An 18639-nucleotide genomic window follows, 5' to 3' on the forward strand; every position below is an offset into this window, starting at 1 on the left:
AAATTCTTGAAGTCTTGGGGCCTCTGCCTTCCGCTCAGGTCATGATCTCAGAGTCCTGGAATCAAGCCCCATATCGGGCTCTCTGCCTACTTGTGATCTGTCAAATAAATAAATAAAATCTTTTTTAAAAATTAAAAAAAAAAATGCTTGGAAGTCTTTGTAGATGTTCTTGTTGGGCAGAATTAGTTTATAGTCCCACAGCACAGTTCTTATACCTCCATTTTTTCCCTGATTTTATTGTGGAAGGAACAATTAACATGAGATCTACCCTCTTAACAAATTTTAATATATTACCATTGACTGTAAGTACAGTGTTACACAATAAATCTCTTAAAGCTTAACTATTCAGTCTCACTTGGCTGAAACCTTATGCCTGTTGATTAGTACCTCCCCATTTCCCACCTCTGGCAACCACCATTCTGCTGTCTACTTAATGTAAGCTCAGCACCCAACCTGGGGCTTGAACTCTAACCCTGAGATCATGAGTTACATGCTCTACCAACTCAGCCAGCCAGCCAGCCACCCTCATTCCACTTGACTCTATCAATTTGACTATTTTAGATACCTCATATGAGTAAGATCATACAGTATTTGTCTTTCTGTGATTGGCTTATTTCATTTAGTGTGATGTCCTCAGAGCTCATTTTTGTTGACACATATAGCAGACTTTAAAGGCTGAGCAGTGTTCTTTTGTGTGTGTATACATTTTCTTTACTCATTTGTTGTGGACATTTAGGTTGTCTTGTTATCTCTTCTTTAGTAGGAGTGTCTCCTGTGAGTGTCAATTCTAGGGCAGGAACAGCATTGTCATTTTTAGCTTAAAGTATCTGGCACAATGCTTTGCAGGTGGATGTCTAGTATGTATCTAACAGAACATGCCATATTTGAAGAAGGAATTGACTTTTGCCTCAAAATGAATCTGCATTTTATGTTAAAAGAACAAAAAGCAAAAATGTTTGATAATCCTTTATGTTGCGTGTATAGATGTTTCTGTTTTCCTGAGAACTTGGGCAGTGAAGCACCTCATCTCTGTATTTTTATTCATGTTTTTAAATTAACAACTAGTCTGTAGTTTTCCTTATAGAAACAATCTTTGGATTTCACCTTGCATTTCTTGGTTTAATATTTTCCAATCTTAATTATATGTGACAATAATAAAAGAATAGTTAGCATATTTTATTAGAAAATATTAAATTAGGAAATGCAGATTAAAATCCGAAGGCCTAGTTTTTCTGTGTTCTGGGCAAAGCATTTTACAGGCATTCTTGTTTAAAATTCACAGTAATCTATGAGATAAAGCAATGTCCTGATTTCTTTTTTTTTTTTCCCCCCCCTCAAAAAAGGGGTATAAGTAACTTGCCCCAAGTTACACAATTTGTAAGGTGAACCTGTCTGACCCTAAAGCTGATGAATTTTAACCAATACACTGGATTATCAGACATTTAGATTGTTCTTTTTACCTCCTCATTCTTAAATTTAATCTGACTTGCATGTACCTGCAGGTTCCAGAACAGTGATGGAGAAATTAAGTACTTGCAGTTAGCAGAAGAGCTCATTCGTCCTGAGAGGAACACGTTGGTTGTGAGTTTTGTGGATCTGGAGCAATTTAACCAACAACTTTCTACCACCATTCAAGAAGAGTTCTATAGGTATGGGGCATTAATTTTCTTTACTCTAAATAGGCATGGAGCCTGTGAATCCAGCTCTTCTGGGACTGCAAGTGTTCATTTGTGAGGCAGAAGCCAGCTGTCAACAGAGGTGCTTTGATACAGCCAGTGGTCATTTTAGCTGAACTAGTTTAGGCCTTTGTGGAGCTGAATATTTTTCACATGCAAATGTTGAAAACCTACGCTTTCTATGTAGTTTTCCCAAGTTTTCAGAGGACCACTTACTTTCTGTCAGACATTCAGTGCTATTACTGTGTTCATTTGATTCTTTTTCTTGCCCCCAGGAATAGGTGTTTGAGAAAGTGTGTGGATCCTATTCTCGATCAGGGGTGTCTTTTTAAAGTAATGACATTGTTCTTAAAGCTTATTTTTTTCCTGATTTAAAAGTAATGTGTATGTTGTAGGAAGTTTAGAAAGTAGAGTTAAATAGAAGGAATACATACATATTTACAGATAGTGGGATTACATATATATTCTCATCATGCATAGATAACCATCATTAGCAGATCGGCAAATCGGGAGTTTCCCAAGGATCTTCTGGCACATTTTGTTTTATTTTTGGTATATGTAACTATTGAGATCATACTGTAGATACAGTCTCCTGCCCTTTCACTTAATAGTATAACATAATTTTCCATATCATATAAAGTCCCTTGAAAACATTTTAATAGCTGAATGGTATTTCTTTTGGACAGAAACTAGACAATAATTTAGGCTTTCATTTTACTTTTAATTGCTGTATAGAATAAGAACCTTCTCTTCAAACAAAACTTTGTCAGCATTTAGATTAAATAAATGTGACAATCTGTATAAATAAAACCAGGTTAAAATAAACATTGTGGACAGTTGTGAAAGAAAAATGAAGACCCAGAAGTCATGAGAGACAGCCCTACTCCTTTACTTGGTGGGCTGGGAGATGGATGACTTCAGTGTTTCTGGTTATATCTGATCATCAGGACTGGTTGCAGGGATAAGCAGCCGAGTTTTGTGAGCATGCACAGCAGGAAAAGTTGTATTGACAAGTGAGAGGGAGCTGGAAAATCCAGGCTGGTTGTAGAAACACCTGTACTCATACCTCATGCACAGGCATGTAGCAGTTGTGTCTCCTAAAGGTAGTTTGTTGTTCAGAAGACATTCAGATCCCACTGCTTAAACAAACCAAGCTGCAACAACTACGGGAATGTGTATAAAGACACTTCAGTCTAATCAGTCAAGTGGTATTTTTCTGCCAGTTTCCTCTCATGTCAGTACACAGATTTCTCCCTTCATCCATTTCTTATCCATCAAGAATTATACCTAGAAAAATATACCAGACCTTGCATCAATTGAGAGACTGTCTTGCTGGATTGTAAGCCACCTAGATTGTGCAGGTAGATTCATCTTGGAGTGACCTACAGTGTCGGTGCTAAATGCTAATTTAAAGATAGTGGATATTTGGGTATAACATTTTATCTTCTGTGTTTCTTGTCTTAGATCTATTTGTGGTGGGATAGGAGAGGATTGGAAGAGGCTCATAAACCTAGACTAGACAATAGAAGTGTTCTGCATAGTTAAATTTTTTTTTTTTAAGATTTTTATTTATTTATTTGACAGAGAAATCACAAGTAGATGGAGAGGCAGGCAGAGAGAGAGAGAGGGAAGCAGGCTCTCTGCTGAGCAGAGAGCCCGATGTGGGACTCGATCCCAGGACCCTGAGATCATGACCTGAGCCGAAGGCAGCGGCTTAACCCACTGAGCCACCCAGGCGCCCTGCATAGTTAAATTTTAAGGCTTGGTTGTAGCCAGATGAAATTGCTTAGTCTCAGCTGTTTGTAAACATGGAAGGTAAAGGGGGCCTGGGCCTTGGTAGCCCTCTTGAAGATGACATGTGTTTTTTGTTCATTTGTTTGCTTTTCAGAGTTTACCCTTACTTATGTCGGGCCTTGAAAAACTTCGTCAAGGACCGAAAAGAGATTCCTCTTGCCAAGGATTTTTATGTTGCATTCCAAGACCTACCTACAAGACACAAGTAAGAAACTCTTCTTTGGAAGAACAGGAATTCACCAAACAGTATAGGCATCACTTAATGATTAAAAAACTCAGGAGGTTTAGTTGTTGGGTGCTTTTGCTTGTTTGTTTGTTTGGTTTTTTTTAATATTTTATTTATTTACTTGAGAGAGAGCAATTGAGTGAGCGACAGCATGAACAGGGAGGTGGGGCAGAGGAATAGGAAGAAGCCAACTCCCAGCTGAGCAGGGAGCCCAGCACGGCTCAATCCCAGGACCCCAGGATCATAATCTGAGCCGAAGGCAGACACTTAATCGACTAAGCGGCCCAGGTTCCCACAGGTTTTGTCTTAAATGTGTAAAGAGTTAGGCTTAGTTATCTAGAAAGTTTGGTTTTGGAGAAATACATTTTTCTAGAGAGATGGAATGGGAAGTAAGTTAAATAAAGACATTTCTGGGGGATATCATATTTCAGGACGCCTTTCAGGGGACATCTGGGGAAAAATCAATCAAGGGAGAAAATAGGAAAACTGTGAACAGTCACAGAAATACATGAATCTCTGGAAATTTTTGTCAGCTTAAATGGCATAACTTTAAAACATTTTTTCTCATTAGCAATTATTATTTAAAGAATAAATTTGCTGGGAGAAATTGAAGTGATATTTTGAAAACTTACACTAATGAAATTATTTGTGAAATTAATAAGTTATTTAATGTAAATGAGTTTGTGATATAAAGGAAGTGTTTCTGAATTTCTCAGTATACCATTTCTTTCCTATGATAACTTTACTATAAAACTAATACATGATTGTTTAGAAATTGTAGGTAAGCAGAGAACATTTGCATATAAAATAAAATGGGATCATCTGTTTTATAATTGTAATTTCGTTTCTTTGGCATTTTTATTTTGTTTTCATATTAATGATTTTTACTGTGAAAGCATATACTTTCTCATTTAGGGATGGGCACATTGACTAAATCATTTTTGGAGAAGAGTCCAAAGAATTCCTTCTTGTTTTTTGTTGTTTTTGTTTGTTTTAACATAAATTTATCTTTGAATACCCTCTCATTAAAATGGAAACATTTCTTAGGTTGGAAATGAATATTTATTATCTGTCTTTAAACAGAATTCGAGAACTCACCTCATCCAGAATTGGTTTGCTCACTCGCATCAGTGGGCAGGTGGTACGGACTCATCCCGTTCACCCAGAGCTTGTGAGTGGAACATTCCTGTGCTTGGACTGTCAGACAGTGATCAAGGATGTAGAACAGCAGTTCAAATACACACAACCAAACATCTGCCGAAATCCAGTTTGTGCCAACAGAAGAAGATTCTTGTTGGATACAAATAAATCAAGATTTGTCGATTTTCAAAAGGTATTTATTAACTTCTGTGTAGTTCAGATTCAGTTTATGGTAATAATTCATCTCTAGGAACTTGTAGTTATCATAAGCTTATTTAGGTGATGTTATCTTGGTTTTTATGTAAGTGGAGGATCATTATATGTGACTACAGACTTAAGGCCAAAACTCTTTTTTTTTTTTAAACCCAAAACTCTTGATGCAAATTCTAATTACCAGTATATAAATGTGTTTCAACCTTTAATTTAAAGTTGGATTGGAAGCACCTTCAGACTGACAAAATGTATTTGTCAGAGAATAAATAGTAAACATGATGATAAATAGTAAACGTGATGATGATGATGAAGAAGAATGAGAACTAATGTTAATAAAACTTTGAAAAAGTAGAAACTTGTTGGTTTAAGACCTCACGTTGGTGGTTAGAGAGGAATGCATGAATAAAAGGACAGGCAGAAATGGACATGTTTCTTGATAGCCGTGAAGATTATCATGATTGAAGTAGAGGAGCCAAATTGGAGATCATCTGAGGGATGATTTGGTGTGAGGCATGGAGGTTATCAGGGCCTTAAAATCTCAGGTTGGGAAATTTGGACCTATTTTGATAAACAAGGGGAATATATTTTCAGGAGATACACTTTTCTTTTTTAAAGGAAGATTAATAGGACATTGGTGTGTAGTATATAACAAGAGACTAATAATTAGACAGTTGTAGTTACATGGGCAAGAGTTGGATAGTAGCAAAAGGATGAAGGTTGTGGGTGGAGGGCCTCTCAGGTCCCCATAGGATTCTATAACTGTGATGGACATAGGGAAAGAAAAGTTGCAGCACCTCAAGCATTTAAACATGGGGGAATGAGTACCAGACTAAAATAATTAATATTAACTTCAGTTTTTAGTCCTTACTTACTGTTTTAATATCAATCTGGGATTTAGTTTATATAAAGCATATACCCCACCAACAACTCTGGAGAAGAGGTATTTAATATTTGAAAAAGAACATGATATAACAACCAAATACAAGTGTAAATCTGTATTGGGTCTTGGTTTGGAAAAAAACAAACAGTTGTAATAAAGGACATTATTCACAATTGAGGAAATTTAAGGATGGACTAGATAATAACAGACCTTATGGATTAAATATTTAATTGTCTTGGTGTGGTAATATCGTGGTTACAAAAGAGATGGTCTTATTCCTAGGGGATGAATGCTAAAGCAGTTAGGGGCAAAGTATCTTGATTTTTATAACACCTTTCTTTTTAAAAAAAATTTTTTTTAATTTTTTATTTATTTGACAGAGAGAGAGAGAGCTCATAGGTAGGCAGAGAGGCAGGCAGAGAGAGAGGAGGAAGCAAGCTCCCTGTTGAGCAGAGAGCCCAATGTGGGACTCGATCCCAGGACCCTGAGATCATGACCTGAGCCGAAGGCAGAGGGCTTAACCCACTGAGCCACCCAGGCGCCCCATAACATCTTTAAAATACAATAGAAATATATATGTGTCTAAGTAATACCAACAGTAGTGTTGAGGTGGCATGTATGAAGTATGTGAAATTTTTCATGAAGTTTCCCCCCAAAATTTGGAGGAAATCGAACAGAGCAGAAATTTACATAGTCAGTTTGAGCAAGGAGGAAAACTTTCTTCGTTTTGTTATAAGATTTCATTTTTACTTGAGACAGCACAAGCAAAGTGGGACTTAATCCCAGGACACTGGGATCATGACCTGATCTAAAGGCATATGTTTAACCGAGCCACCCAAGCATCCCAGAAAACCTTTTTTTAATCTTAGATTTTTATTGAATTATTTGACAGAGAGACAACGAGAGAGGGAACACAAGCAGGGGGAGGGGGAGAAACAGGCCTCCCACCAAATAGGGAACTCAAGGCAGTGCTTGATCCCAGGACCCTGGGATCATGACCTGAGCCGAAGGCAGAGGCCTAACAACTGAGTCACCCAGATGCCCTGCAGAAAACATTTTTTAATGAGAGTAAAAGTGAAGTTTTTAATTTTTATTATTTTAATTCCTAAGTAGTTAACATAGTATTTAATTAGTTTCAGGTGTGCAATATAGAGATCCAACAGTTCCGCATATTAACTCATCATGCTCATCATGATAAGTCTACTGAAGGTGAAGGATTTTTTTTGGTTGTTTTAAAGATTTTATTTACAGGGCACCTGGGTGGCTCAGATGGTTAAGTGTCTGCCTTTGGCTCAGGTCATGATCCCAGGGTCCTGGGATTGAGCCCCACATGGGCTCCCTGCTCTGCGGGAAGCCTGCTTCTCCTTCTCCCACTCCCCTGCTTGTATTCCCTCTCTTGCTCTCTCTCTGTCAAATAAATAAACAAAACCTTTTTTTAAAAAAAAACAAAAAAAGATTTTATTTACTTATTTGAGAGAGGTGAAAGTGAGGGGAGGAACAGAGGGTAAAGAACAAACAGGCTCCATTCTGAGTGGTACTGAGTGCAGAGCCCAATGCGGGGCTCAATCTTATGACCCTGAGCTCAAATAAAGAGTCGGACACTTAAACAACTGAACCACCCAGGCACTCCTAAAGGTGAAGGTTTTTTTGTTTATGTATTTGGGTTTTTTTTTTTTTAAGATTTTATTTATTTGACAGAGATCACAAGTAGGCAGAGAGGCAGGCAGAGAGAGAGAGACGGGGAAGCAGGCTCCATGCTGAGCAGAGAGCCCGATGCAGGGCTCGATCCCAGGATCCTAGGATCGTGACCTGAGCCGAAGGCAGAGCCTTTAAACCACTGAGCCACCCAGGTGCCCCTGTTTTTGTTTTTAAAGATATAGTTATTTGAGAGAGAGCATGGAGGGAGAAGCACACTCCCTGCTGAGCAGGGAGCCCAGTGTGGGACTTGTTTCCAGGGTCCTGGGATCCTGAGCTGAAAGCAGATGATGCTTAACCGACTGAGCCACCCACGTGCCTCCAAAGGTGAAGTTTTTAAACAGGTGTTATCTCTTACCAAACTGGAAGGAGTATTAGGATAGAGAATTTTTAAGATGAATTTTGGCCAATGTCAGAAGTCTGCATATCATTAAGAGTATGGAATATGTTGATATTTGTGGCATTAATTTAGATTATATGATATTTGAAAAATAATCTCTTCTTGGCCATTGTTACAGGTTCGTATTCAAGAGACTCAAGCAGAGCTTCCTCGAGGGAGTATCCCCCGAAGTTTAGAAGTGATCTTGAGAGCTGAAGCTGTGGAGTCAGCTCAAGCTGGTGACAAGTGTGACTTTACAGGGACTCTCATTGTTGTGCCTGATGTCTCTAAGCTTAGCACACCAGGTCAGTAATCTTCGGCTCAAATCTAACAAATTCTCATTCCCTAAAACTACAGAACATTCAGCTTCTTGAATCTTGTCTTATTTTTGGCTACCCATCAGGATGAGCAAGGAAGTATGATAAGAATAGAGACAAACTGATTTTGCCTCAAAAAGTACTATTCTGAAAAATTTCAATGCCTAAATGAAATCTTTGGATTTATAGGTTTTGTTTATTTAAGGAATTTTGATTCTCAGCACCTTTGATATTTGAGCTGTGAAACAGACTCTTGTTTGTTCTTTCAGGAGCACGTGCAGAAACTAATTCCCGTGTAAGTGGTGTTGATGGATATGAGACAGAAGGCATTCGAGGACTGCGAGCTCTTGGTGTTAGGGATCTCTCATACAGGCTGGTCTTTCTTGCCTGCTGTGTTGCACCCACCAACCCAAGGGTGAGTCTTAATAGAATAGCAAAGGTTGAGAAAGACCTCCCTTGAGGCTGCCACAATATAGGCTTCTGAAACTACTGAGTTTTATCTAGTTTTATCTAGTCAGTGTTATTGGTTGACTTGGCGGGTGATTCTTTAGTTTTTGTGTTCGTTTCTTTTTTTTTTTTTTTTAAAGATTTTATTTATTTGCAAGAGAGCAAGCACACACAAGAGAGAAAGTGCGTGTGTGAGTGTGAATGAGCACAAGCATGCGGGAGCAGTAGGAGAGGGAAAAATGGACTCCCATTGAGCAGGGAGCCTGCTCAATCCCAGGATCCTGAGATCGTGACCTGAGTCAAAGGCAATTGCTTAACCAATTGAGCAACCCAGGTGCCCCTGATTCTTTAGTTTTAAAACCAGATCTTTTCATGTCTTTCTGACCTTGAGGAAAAACCTGTTTGTTTTAATGTTTAAGAGCTCAGTGCCTTAAGAACATTGATAAGAGATTATATTCATGGTATAATTTTATTGTTTTTTGATTACCGCGGTTGCTTATCAAGCTTCTGGAGAAAGTACAAATAGAAAAATGTAGTGATCTGAAAAGTAAAGTGACTTTCTGTGAGTGATGGATTCCTGGTATTGTAGTGGTATAGAACTTGATTCTGTGTCCTCAGTGGGAAAGCAGTGAGAAAAAGTTTGGAAATTAGTTAAGTATTGGAAGAAGAAGGGTGAATATAATACTATGTTCCTTTATGTTCATATCGGTGATTAACATTTTATTATGGGTCATCTCTTGAGCATTCACATTCATTTAGATAGCAGTTTAAAACCGTGTTAGCTTTTTCGTTTTCAGTTCACTGGACAAGTGACAAACTCTTCAGTATCTTGATTAACTTAGGCCTTACTAGTTTGGGGATTTTTTTTAAAAACCTTTGTAATCAGCAGACTCTGAATAACCTCCCAGGCTATTTTTTTGTTTGTAGTGAAGCTCTTTATGTTTCACTTTACATTGACTGTTCCCATGCAAGTATGTTTTCCTTTCTTCTCCACCCCTCAGTTTGGAGGGAAAGAGCTCCGAGATGAGGAACAGACCGCTGAGAGCATTAAGAACCAAATGACTGTGAAGGAGTGGGAGAAAGTGTTTGAAATGAGTCAGGATAAAAATCTGTACCACAATCTCTGTACCAGCCTGTTCCCTACCATACATGGTAAGAGTTCCTTCCATTTGTGACATAAACTTGAAATCAAAATGATGATTAAGAAACAGCAAGGAATATTATATTAACTATACTAGAACTTAAATTTTTTTTAAAACAGCAATAAGTGATTTCTTACAGCACATAAATCAGATGAAAAGATTTTTTAGTGGACTTACAAGGGGTATTAAAGTCATTTACGAAAGGACAGATATTACATGATTCCACGTAAAATGAGGTACCAAGAATAGGCAAGTTCATAAGGACACAAAGTAGAAAGAGGTTGCCTGTGGGGGAAAAGGTTACCTGAGGGAAATGGGGAGTTAGGGTTTCATGGATAAAGTTTCTCTTGAGGATAATGAAAAGTTCTGGAGATGGATAAGGGTGGTGGTTATAAAACATAGTGTATTTAATTCTGCTAAATTGTACACATAAAAATCATAGTAAATTTTATGTGTATTTTACCATGATTTTTTTTTTTTTTTTTTTTTTTTTAAGATTTTATTTATTTGACAGACAGAGCTCACAAGTAGACAGAGAGGCAGGCAGAGAGAGAGGAGGAAGCAGGCTCCCTTCGAAGCAGAGAGCCCGATGTGGGGCTCGATCCCAGGACCCTGGGATCATGACCTGAGCCGAAGGCAGAGGCTTAACCCACTGAGCCACCCAGGCGCCCCTACCATGATTTTTTAAAAAGAGAAAAGTTCACTTGGGCTTCTTTTTCTGGCTTTAGGGTAGAACTGTACTTCAGTATATTTTAATATGTTAGATTAATATGCTGATTTTTTTTTTTTCCCCCCAAGAAGATTTCGTGATTTTTTTGGTTATATGTACTGTGTCTATACCTTCACTGGTATCTTCCTTTATGTTTCCTTGGCTCTTGGTTGCTGGTTACTCACCATCACTTAATCCCCTTTGTGTGTTGAAGGTTTTTCATACTGAATTGGAGTTACGGCAGGAACTCATAGGGTTATGGGTGTTTGTCTTAGGCATATTTAACTATTTATTTATTTTTTTTTTTTTAAGATTTTATTTATTTGACAGAAATCACAAGTAGGCAGAGAGGCAGGCAGAGAGAGGAGGGGAGCAGGCCCCCTGCTGAGCAGAGAGCCCCGTGTGGGGCTCGATCGCAGGACCCTAGGGTCATGACCTGAGCTGAAGGCAGAGGCTTAACCCACTGAGCCACCCAGGCACCCCAGTATATTTAACTATTTAAATGTAACTTTTTTTCTATTTAGATATTTGGCCAATGAAATTGAACTGAAATCCTTTATGTTAGTAATCCTATGGATTTTAGAGTGTCCTCTCTTAATTGAGTAGGTGTCCAGATTTTGATCTACCTCTACTTCCAACCCCCCCAGAAATTTATTGGTGCATAACAAATTATCCCCAAAACTTAGTGGCTTCAAACAACAAATCGTGTCTCATACAGTCTGGGTCAGAATTTGAGAGAAGCTTAGTTGAGTTGTTCTGGCTGAGTGGTTTCTTACTCAGTCTTCTGTGAGGATGCAGCTAAGACATCAGCTGGAGGCGCAGTCATCTGAACGTTTTATGAGGCTGAAGGACTTAACCTGTTAGTGTTAGTTGTTAGTTGGAAGCTCAGTTCCTTGCCACATAAATCTCTTCCATAGGGCTGTTTTAGTGTTCTCACAACAGAGCAGCTGGCTTCCTCTAGATCATGCATCCAGGAGAGCAAAGCAGGGAGGAAATAAAATGCTTAGGACCTAGTCAGAATTTACACACCCTCATTTCATCAGTGTGCTATGTTTTTTTAGAAGCAAGTTAGGAAGTCCAGCCACTCCAAAGGAGAGGAAACTTAAGCTCTATTTTCAAGTGAAAAACATGAAAGAAGTATACTATTTAAAAACCATGATGCCTCCCAACACACTTGTTTCAAAGATCATAAGTCAGAGAAGTTTTGTTTGTGGAATGGATTTTTTTTTTCTGCTTTTAAGGGGTGGTTTTTATAAATGCGCCCAGTGCTTAGTTGATAGAATTCACAAAAAGTCATAATAATTAGCATAGAAAAAATGGTTTTTTAACAGCACATTTTTAAAGATCCAGTTTTTTTACTGTACATTTCTTTCTTATATTGGATTCATAAACAGCTTGTAGAAGCAGCCATAAATTACAGTCAGCATCTTATCTAATCCATAGCAGTTCATTTGTCATGTTTTTATATTCAACACTATTCACTGTTGGTGATGCAAAAGACGTAAAACATGGGCTGTTTCCTCAAACTCTTGATAACAACAGCAAGATCTGCTGTTAGAAAGAACTAGCAAGTGCAGTGTGCTATGGAGGACATAGTTTATTTATGGAGTTATTTGAGAAGTACTACATCATAAAAGGCTTTGTGAGGAAGTAGGACTTAAAAAGAAGGAAAGGCTCCCACGATGGTGAGCATCAGCATTTGTGACATCTGTGGTATAGGTGAGAACATTGGGACAGTGGTTAGGTGGCTTTAAATTCACAAAACAAGAACCAAGATTAGACACCAGATGTTTTTATTCAGTCTTACACTTCACATCAGCTCTCTCAGCTCTTGATTGGTAAACATGCCTTGTAGGTTCTTGTGAAATTATTTAACCTCATATTGAAAAATACCTGGTGTTTTCTTTTTAGGCAATGATGAAGTAAAACGGGGTGTCTTGCTGATGCTCTTTGGTGGTGTTCCAAAGACAACAGGGGAAGGAACCTCTCTTCGAGGGGACATAAATGTTTGCATTGTTGGTGACCCAAGTACAGCTAAGAGCCAGTTTCTCAAGTAAGTGTTTGCCTGAGGTGGTACATTGGATAAAACAGTGTGTATAGTTTCAGGCTTTCTCTGCTACCAAGAATACAGTCAGTGTGCCTTTACTAAAGTAGGAGTATAAATTAAGACTGCTGAAAATATCTCTTGCTTAGATTAAGTCACCTTAATTTGTTTAACAGAATATGACAACATTTTACAATTTTTTAGAACAGGAAAAAATTGCCTATAATCCCAATCCCATTTAGAATTCTTTTAATCCTTGTATAATGTCTTTGTATAATCTTTGCATAAGTCCTTGAATACATGAATATGTATTTTCATGGTTCTAAATCAGAGCATAGATATTTTTAATTTTAATTTGCCCTAAATAATTTTCCATGTTTATTTTCACTGTTTTTTTGTTGGTGTACTATATCTTACAAAATTATTTTCCTAGTCTGTCTTCATTTATTTTAATGATTATGGATATCTATACAGTGAACATCATGATTTGTATAAATTTTTATTTTTTTATATTTTTTTGTTTCCCTTGGGAAGATCCCTAAGGATGAGATTCCTGAGGCTAAAGATACATTTTTAAGGTTTTTAAATAGGACATGCTTTCCAGTTGCAGTGCAGTAAGGATGAGGCATGTTGTGGTAACCTTAACAGCATGTGTACTAATGGGGCGCCTGGGTGGTTCAGTGGGTTAAGCCTCTGCCTTGGGCTCAGGTCATGGTCCTAGGGTCCTGGGATCGAGCCGCATATCGGGCTCTCTGCTCTGCTGGGAACCTGCTTCCTCCTCTCTCTCTGCCTGCCTCTCTGCTTACTTGTGAGCTCTGTCTGTCAAATGAATAAATAAAATCTTTAAAAACAAAAAAAAACCCAGCATGTGTACTGTTTTAGCAATTATTTGCTTATTTTTAAGAAGCTATAGCAAATACTTGCTTTCTTTCAAACTTTTAAGAAACTTAGAGGTCAAAGTAATAGCAACTAGTTTTGAAACACCTGCTGTGTTGGTGCTGTGTATGTATATCCATCTTATCCTCGCAGCACCCATACAGGGTTGTAAAATCATTTTTGGGGGAGGGAAGCAAACAAAACTTATCTGAAACTTAGTAAATTACCCAACTTCTCAAGGCTAACACGTGACTGCTGAGCCATAAATATTTGTACGCGGATGTATCTGAATGCAAAGCTTGTGCTCTTCATACTTTATCAAGCTGCTTTTCTTTTATTTGTTTCAGAAATTTGTAACGTGGCACTGTTCTAGAACTGAGAACATTTTTAGTTGGTTTGGAATTTTATAAGTAAATATTATTTCCTTCACGTGTATCAAGGAATAGGCTTTAGATTTGAAAATAATAGTCCTGGGGGCGCCTGGGTGGCTCAGTGGGTTAAGCCTCTGCCTTCGGCTCAGGTCATGATCTCAGGGTCCTGGGATCGAGCCCTGCATCGGGATCTCTGCTCGGCAGGGAGCCTGCTTCCCCCCCTCTCTCTGCCTGCTTCTCTGTCTACTTGTGATCCTCTCTCTCTGTGTCAAATAAATAAATAAAATATTTAAAAGAAAAGAAAAAGAAAATAATAGTCATGTATTGAAAGAATTCTTCTGGGGTGCCTGGGTGGCTCAGTTGATTAAATGTCTGCCTTCAGCTCAGGTCATGATCCCGGAATCCTGGGATCCGAGCCCTGCATCCACATTCCTGACCGACAGGGAGCCTGCCTCTCCCTCTGCTGTGTTCTCTTGCTCTCTCTGTCTGTAAAATAAATAAAATCTTTAAAAGGTGGGTAAGGGGATTCTTCTCTCTTCATTTCCTCTGTTCCCACTTCCCACCTCCCCTCCACCACAAAAAAGATGTGCCACAATGTTGCTGCTGGTAACAGAATTGTATTGTACACAATTATCTTAGAAATAGACTTTTAGGGGTGCCTGGGTGGCTCAGTGGGTTAAGCCTCTGCCTTCGGCTCAGGTCATGATCTCAGGGTCCTGGGATCGAGCCCCACATCGGGCTCTCTGCTCAGTGGGGAGCCCCTCTCTCTCTGCCTGCCTCTCTCTGCCTATTTGATCTCTATCAAGTAAATAAAATCTTTTAAAAAAAAGAAAAAAGAAACAGACTTTTAGGGGCTCAGTGGGTTAAGCCTCTGCCTTCGGCCCAGGTCATGATCTCAGGGGCCTGGGATCTAGCCCCAAATTGGGCTCTCTGCTCAGTGGGGAGCCTGTTTCCCTCTCTTCCTGCCTGCTCTCTGCCTACTTGTGATCATTGTCTGTCAAAAAAAAAAAAAAAAAAATCTTTAAATTAAAAAAAGAAATAGCCTTTTATATCTAGTGCGGGTTTTTTGCATTTTTATTGCAATATAATTTCCATATCATAAAATTCACCACTTCAAATTATACAATTCAGTGGTTTTAGTATATTCACAGAGTTGTATGACCATCACCAAACTAAGTGTACAACATATTCATTACCCAAAAGAAATCCTGTACCCTCTAGCAGCCTTCATTCTCCCTTCTGGCTATAGGCAACCACTAATCTATGTTTGCATCTATCTGGACATTTCCTGTAGATGTAATCATGTACTTTGTGATTCATTGTGACTGGCTGCTTCTGCTTAGCATAATGTATTCAAGGTTCAGCCATGTTGGAGCATGCTGGTATTTCATGTCCTCTTATTACCTAATATTCATATGTATGTACCACACTTAATAATCTGTTTATTAGTTAATGGGCATTTGGATTATTTTTACTTTGGCTTTTATAAGCAATGCTGCTATGAACATTATTAGTATATAAGTTTTCACCTTTTTTAATTGTAAAATATACATCACATTTACCACGTCAAGTATTTTTACATGTACATTTCAGTGGCATTAAGTACATTCAGATTGTGCAGTCATCGCCACCATTCATCTTCAGAACTCCTTCATCTCCCAAGCTGAAAGTCTGCATTAAAAAAGTAACTTCGGAAAAAAAAAAAAACAAGTAGCTTCGGGCACCTGGATGGTTCATTGGGTTAAGCCTATACCTTCAGCTCAGGTCATGATCTCAGGGTCCTGGGATCGAGCCCCCCATCCGGCTCTCTGCTCAGCAGGGAGCCTGCTCCACTCCCCCACCCCGCCTCTGCCTGCCTCTCTGCCTACTTGTGATCTCTCTCTGTCAAATAAATAAAAATCTTTAAAAATAGGGAAAAGGATGAGATCCCAGATCATCGCGGTAACATTTTAAATAAATAAACAGTAACTTCACATTCATCCCAGTCCCAGCCCTTAGCAACCATCATCCTTTCTGTCTCTAAATTTGATTGTTCTAGATCCCTCGTATACATGGAATCATATACTATTTGTCCTTTTGTGACTAGTTTATTTCACTTCGCATAATATTCAGGGGCCATCCATGTTGTAGAATGTCTTAGAATTCCTTTCTTTTACAAAAGTGAATAATAATTGTATGGATTTACCACCTTTTGTTTTATCTCTTCATCCATTGATGGACATTTGTGAATAAGACTGCTGTGAACATTGATGTGCATGTATCTGTTGAAGTCTCTGTTTGCAGTTCTTTGGGATAATTTGAGCTCTTAAAATTTAGGTCCTGTAGGTGCCTGGGTGGCTCAGTTGGTTAAGCATCTACATTCGTCTCAGGTTATGATCCTGAAGTCTTGGGTTCAGCACCACATCAGGCTCTGTGCTCCATGGGTAGTCTGCTTCTCCCTCTCCCTCTGCTCCTGCCCCCACTACTATTCTCTCTATCTCACTCTCTCTCAGATAAAAAACAAATAAATTAGGTCCTTGATCCATTTTGAGTTAATTTTTTACATCATATGAGGTAGGGGACTTTATTCTTTTGCATGTGGATATCCAGTTGTTGAATGCCAAGGCTATTCTTTTACCCTGTTCAATTGTTTTTGGCACCTTTGTTGAAAATCAGTTGACTATAAGTATCAGGGTTTATTTCTAGACTCTCAGATATATTTCATAATCTCTATGTCTGTCCTTAGGCCAATACTGCACTATCTTGATTACGATAGTTTTGTAGTAAGTTTTAAAATCAGAACTGTGAGTCATCCAACTCTTCTTTTTCCAGGTTGTTTTGGCTATTTTGGGTTCCTTGAGTTTTCACATGAATTATGTTTTATTTATTTATTTTTTAGTTTGTTTTAGAGGGAATGCACAAGAGTGGCAGGGGGAGGAGCAGAGGGAGAGAGAGAAAGAGAATCCCAAGACGGCTTCACACCCAGATTGGAGCCCAGTGTGGGGCTCAATCTCACAACCCTGAGATCTTGACCCAAGCTGAAATCAAGAACCAGACACCCAACCAGCTGAGCCACTCAGGTGCTCCCTACATGAATTTTAGGATCCGCTTTGTCAGTTTCTACAAAGAAGCCAGTTGTGATATTAAGTGATTGCATTAATCTGTAGATCAATTTGAGGTATATTGTCTTTTTAACAATTTTAAGTCTTTTGATCCATGAACATGTGATATCTTTCCATTTATTTAGGTTTTTAATTTTTTTAACAGTGTTTTGTAGTGTTCACAGTATAAGCTAGTGCTTCTTTAAATCTGTTCACAAGTCTTTTTTTTCATGCTATTGTAAATAGAACCATTTTCTTATTTTCATTTTTGGCTTATTCATTGCAGGTGTATAGAAATACAATAGATTGTGAATCTTTATCTTGCAACCTTGCGCAAGCACTTATTTATTCTATTTTAGTGGATTCCGTAGGGTTTTTTTTTTTTATCTACAAGGTCATGTTATCTGGGAATAGTGATAGTTATTCTTCCTTTCAAATATAGGTGCCGTTTGTTTTTTTTCCCTAATTGCCCCAGCTAGACTTTTCAGTATAATGTTGCAGAAATCACAAGAGTGAACATCTGTATCTTGTTCCTGAACTTAGGGAGAAAGAATTCATCCTGTTACCATTAAGTATGATGTTAGCTGTGGGTTTTCAAAGATGCCCTTATTAAGTTGTGGGAAATACTCCTCTATTTATAGTTTGTTGACTTTTTATTATAAAAGGTGTTGGATTTTGTCACATGCTTTTTCTGCATCTGTTGAGATCCTTCTTATCCTTTATTCTGTTGATACAGCATAGTGTTGATTTTTAGATCTTGAACCAACCATTACTTTGGAATAAATTTCAGGTACAGTTTTGTCTTGTTTTGTTTTTTAGATTTTTTGTTTATTTGTTTATTTATTTGACAGAGATCACAAGTAGGCAGAGAGAGAGGAAGGGAAGCAAGCTCCCTGCTGAGCAGAGAGCCTGATGTGGGGCTCGATCCCAGGAACTGGGATCATGACCTGAGCCAAAGGCAGAGGCCTTAACCCACTGAGCCACCCAGGTGCCCTTGTTTTGTTTTTTAAATATCTCTCTCTTTTTTTTTTTTTCCCTTAAGATTTTATTTATTTATTTATTTATTTGACAGAGAGAGAGAGAAATCACAATTAGGCAAAGAGGCAGGCAGAGAGAAACTTGGGGGTAAGCAAGCTCCTCGCTGAGCAGAGAGCCCAATACGGGCCTTGATCCCAGGACCCTGAGATCATGACCTGAGGCGAAGGCAGAGGCTTAACCCACTGAGCCACCCAGGCGCCCTCTTGTTTTTTAAGTGGAAGGCCTTCTAATAGATTATTGTTGTCAAACTTTTTCTTTTCTTTTTTTTTTTTTTTTTGAAGATTTTATTTATTTATTTGACAGATCACAAGTAGGCAGAGAGAGAGGAGGAAGCAAGCTCCTTGCTAAGCAGAGAGCCCGATGTGGGGCTCGATCCCAGGACCCTGGGATCATGACCTGAGCTGAAGGCAGAGGCTTTAACCCACTGAGCCACCCAGGCACCCTGCCAAACTTTATTATTAAAGACTTCTTTTAAAATGATGTTCTTGTTGTGTATGAACTTCATCTTCCATTTGACAGGAATGTATTTAAGTTGATTTGAAAGACCAAAGGAGATATAAGGCTTTCTGTTTAGTCTGTGATATATATATCTTTTATGAATTGATTATGTTT

The 18639-nt window shown here is 38.4% G+C and overlaps 1 protein-coding gene across 1 annotated transcript in view; it reads left to right on the forward strand.

Moving 5' to 3' along the window:
- MCM6 (minichromosome maintenance complex component 6) overlaps positions 1 to 18639 on the forward strand; it is a 36389-nt gene that overhangs the window by 1986 nt on the left and 15764 nt on the right. The window contains exons 2-8 of the mRNA XM_032353826.1: positions 1503 to 1649; positions 3565 to 3675; positions 4780 to 5029; positions 8143 to 8308; positions 8590 to 8735; positions 9769 to 9919; positions 12530 to 12671. Of these exons, the coding sequence (XP_032209717.1) occupies positions 1503 to 1649; positions 3565 to 3675; positions 4780 to 5029; positions 8143 to 8308; positions 8590 to 8735; positions 9769 to 9919; positions 12530 to 12671 (1113 nt within the window). The remainder of the gene's footprint in view (positions 1 to 1502; positions 1650 to 3564; positions 3676 to 4779; positions 5030 to 8142; positions 8309 to 8589; positions 8736 to 9768; positions 9920 to 12529; positions 12672 to 18639) is intronic.

The sequence above is a fragment of the Mustela erminea genome, chromosome 8 (genome assembly GCF_009829155.1).
Source record: "Mustela erminea isolate mMusErm1 chromosome 8, mMusErm1.Pri, whole genome shotgun sequence".
In the NCBI taxonomy this organism is placed as follows: Eukaryota; Metazoa; Chordata; class Mammalia; order Carnivora; family Mustelidae; genus Mustela; species Mustela erminea.